Here is a 2,855-nt window from a genome sequence, read left to right as displayed (position 1 = left end):
GAGGTCAGAGTAAAAGGCATGTGGAGCATCTGATCATGACCTGACATGGATCATAAGGAAGAAAATGAGCATAAAACTGCATAAGTAAATTACCTCGAAATTCGTTCAAGAACTCCATACAAAATAAAACAAGGCTAAGGAATCCATTGACAGCCCAGAAAAGGGCCTACAGATGTTTACAAAATGAAATAATTAACCACCTGGACAAGCATGCTCCGCTAAGAAAAAAAATATGTATCTACTAAAAACGCCCCGTGGCTGACCTCAAATATAAAACATCAAATTTACATAAGAGACAAATTCAAGACAAAGACAAGAACAGTAAACCACGCTCATAAGGAAAAGTACCAGAATATGTACAGGAAACAGAGAAACTTGGTCAACGTTCTTATCCATAAAGAGAAGACAAGATACTTCAAAATTAATATTGGAATCGGCAGTAATGAAACGATCAATATTTGGAAAACCATTAAGCCATAGCTCAAGCAAAAGAATACCAAACCTATAACGGAGATGGAATACAAGGCCAATAAAAGCAAAGATCCAGAAACTGTAGCAAACATGTTTAACGAATGCTTTGTGAACATAGCAGGGGAACTGCTAAACATGAAGAGTGTATCAAGATGATAGCTAAAGCGCAAAAATTTGACTCACTTACAGCTGCCAGCGCAAAAGCTAATATTACATCTCTGCAACATAATTACTACCTAGAAGGGCTGAAATTCATGTACAGAATCAAAATTAGTTACTACCCTGATTTATTCAAGGATGGTTTCAAACAACAAATAATAACGTAAAAACTCGTGGCACAACAAATAACTTCTGTACGGAAAATTTTACCAAATATAGAAATAAAAGCTGGAAGCATAAGGGTTATAGAGCTCCCAATGGAGATCAAACAAGAACAATCTTTCAAACTTGTTATAGATAAGATAAACAATTATTTGATCAATCTTACTAGTCTTGAGTAATAGCAGAAAAATCTGAGGTTTTCTCTTTTTATTTTTGAAATCTTAACTTAAACGCGGGACACTTTTGTACATAAGAAAATACTTAAAGGGAAATTCCAACTTATCTTTTTCTCTTCGTAAACATATTTTATATAACTTCCAAAACATGAAATCGAGGTCTAAAAAATTTTGAAGTCGCTTAAATTATTTTAATTAATTTAAATGAGCCCGCCATGTACCCCGCTGTTTTGGTTTATGACGTCGAACCCCCGGGTTCCACCATTGGATCTTAATAATAGCCAATTGCAGGCTCAATCGCCAAAATGTCGACTGCTTATAGTTAATATAAATATATCGGTAGCTGAAAAAACCAAAAATGTCTTTTAGACGCGGCATTATTCCCTACGAGGATGAACCAAAGTATACCGATGAAGAATTGAGATTAATAGAAGAAAATGCCGCCAATAATCAAGTTCAAGAGTTGGTAATAAACGTTGACATGGTTAAAGATAATTGTTCCTGTTTTCATTGCGTGCCGGAATGGTTAGGCCTTGGTCAAGATGAGCGAGACTCTAATCTCAAAACTTACATAAATAATAAAGATATTGAAAATGGAGTCGTATGTTGCAAGCAAATTAGAAAGGTACAAACATTCCTCAGGGAAGAAGTTCCAATCAATACCCCTGTTTGCATCACACAATTTGAGGATTATGGACCAAATTGTTTGAACCGCGTAGTTTTGCGAACTCTCTATCGCACATATTTGCATGCCAGAAGAAGACCAGTCCCACCGAGAGCCTTGTCAAATCAGTATGCTTAAAATTGGGATTTCCTGTTTAGTTTAATTACTTACTCTTGAGCGTTATATATTCCAGAACCTATAGATATGCAGCATATAGAAGTTTTACTCATATGATTTATGATGTTTTGGGTAAAAATAATAGAAGAGCACTTCCTATGTGCGTTCTTCTTAGTATAAGAAAAGAATACCCAGAGGAATCAGCTGACTTGTATGTTAGCTATAAACCTGTACCTGAAGTTGTAGCTGCATGGAATGCTTAATTGTGGAAAGGCCACCCTTAACTACCCTACATTCTAAAAATTCATAAAATTTCTAAAATGAAACCAATATTATTAAGTGAAGGCTTTAAAATGAAAAAAACTAGCAGACTGTGTGATATTTCAAATGTAATTTTTTTAATTTATGGATCTGATAACATTTTTGTGATAAAATCAGTACAAATTTTCTTGTGATAAGGTAAAGACCAACACTTATGCCAAAAATAAATGCAAAACATCTTGTGATATGATAAATGGGCCTTGTTAATGTTTTGTGATTAAACAACTTGTGGCTTCCCAACTTGTTTAAATAAGATATTAAAATTCGAGTCTTCTTTTTTTGGCTTCACGCTGAAGTTTGGATTTTTCTGGTCTTGGAATAGGTGCTATGTTTTTGGGTCGTTGGTTTTTTTCTGGTAGGGTTAGTTTGCCATCCTCGTAACTTTTTATTATGTTTTCAAGAAGTGTGAATATGAAGTCATATGACTTTGGTTCTTTGATAGGTCGTGCTTGCCATTCATTAGTAACTTTTGAATAGTAATATTCAAATTCTTCTTTATTTTGAACTTCAGAATCGTTCATTTCATAAAGGCATCCTCGTTTGGTATTAGAATTGTGATCTAAGATAGTGAGGATTATTCTCGCTTCCATTACTTTAAAATCAAAGTCGAGTTGTTTTGGGCAGTATTTATTCATTAAACTGTGATAGTTTTCTAAACATGATGTGTGAGAATAACCATTTGTTTGCCTTAAATCCCTCACTGGTAGGTTGTTGTTGATGAGCTTTAAAAGCCCATCATGAGCTGGAGAACCTTTTTTTAGCCATTTTTTTCTTCTTTCAGCATC

The 2,855-nt window shown here is 34.3% G+C and overlaps 1 protein-coding gene across 1 annotated transcript; it reads left to right on the top strand.

The window, feature by feature from the left end:
- Positions 1 to 1,115: 1,115 nt before the first annotated feature.
- On the top strand, positions 1,116 to 2,652 carry LOC149647445 (uncharacterized). Its single transcript, XM_089849379.1, has 2 exons — positions 1,116 to 1,760; positions 1,826 to 2,652. Exons 1-2 carry the CDS (start codon positions 1,327 to 1,329, stop codon positions 2,010 to 2,012), a joined length of 621 nt encoding a protein of 206 aa, XP_089705505.1. The 5' UTR covers positions 1,116 to 1,326; the 3' UTR covers positions 2,013 to 2,652.
- The last annotated feature ends 203 nt before the right edge of the window (positions 2,653 to 2,855 follow it).

Source organism: Phalangium opilio, unplaced genomic scaffold (assembly GCF_054372755.1).
Source record: "Phalangium opilio isolate 3A_F unplaced genomic scaffold, DU_Popi_V2 ptg000088l_1, whole genome shotgun sequence".
In the NCBI taxonomy this organism is placed as follows: domain Eukaryota; kingdom Metazoa; phylum Arthropoda; class Arachnida; order Opiliones; family Phalangiidae; genus Phalangium; species Phalangium opilio.
Note: the sequence above shows the minus strand (reverse complement) of the source record. Positions and strands in the feature narration are given on the sequence as shown.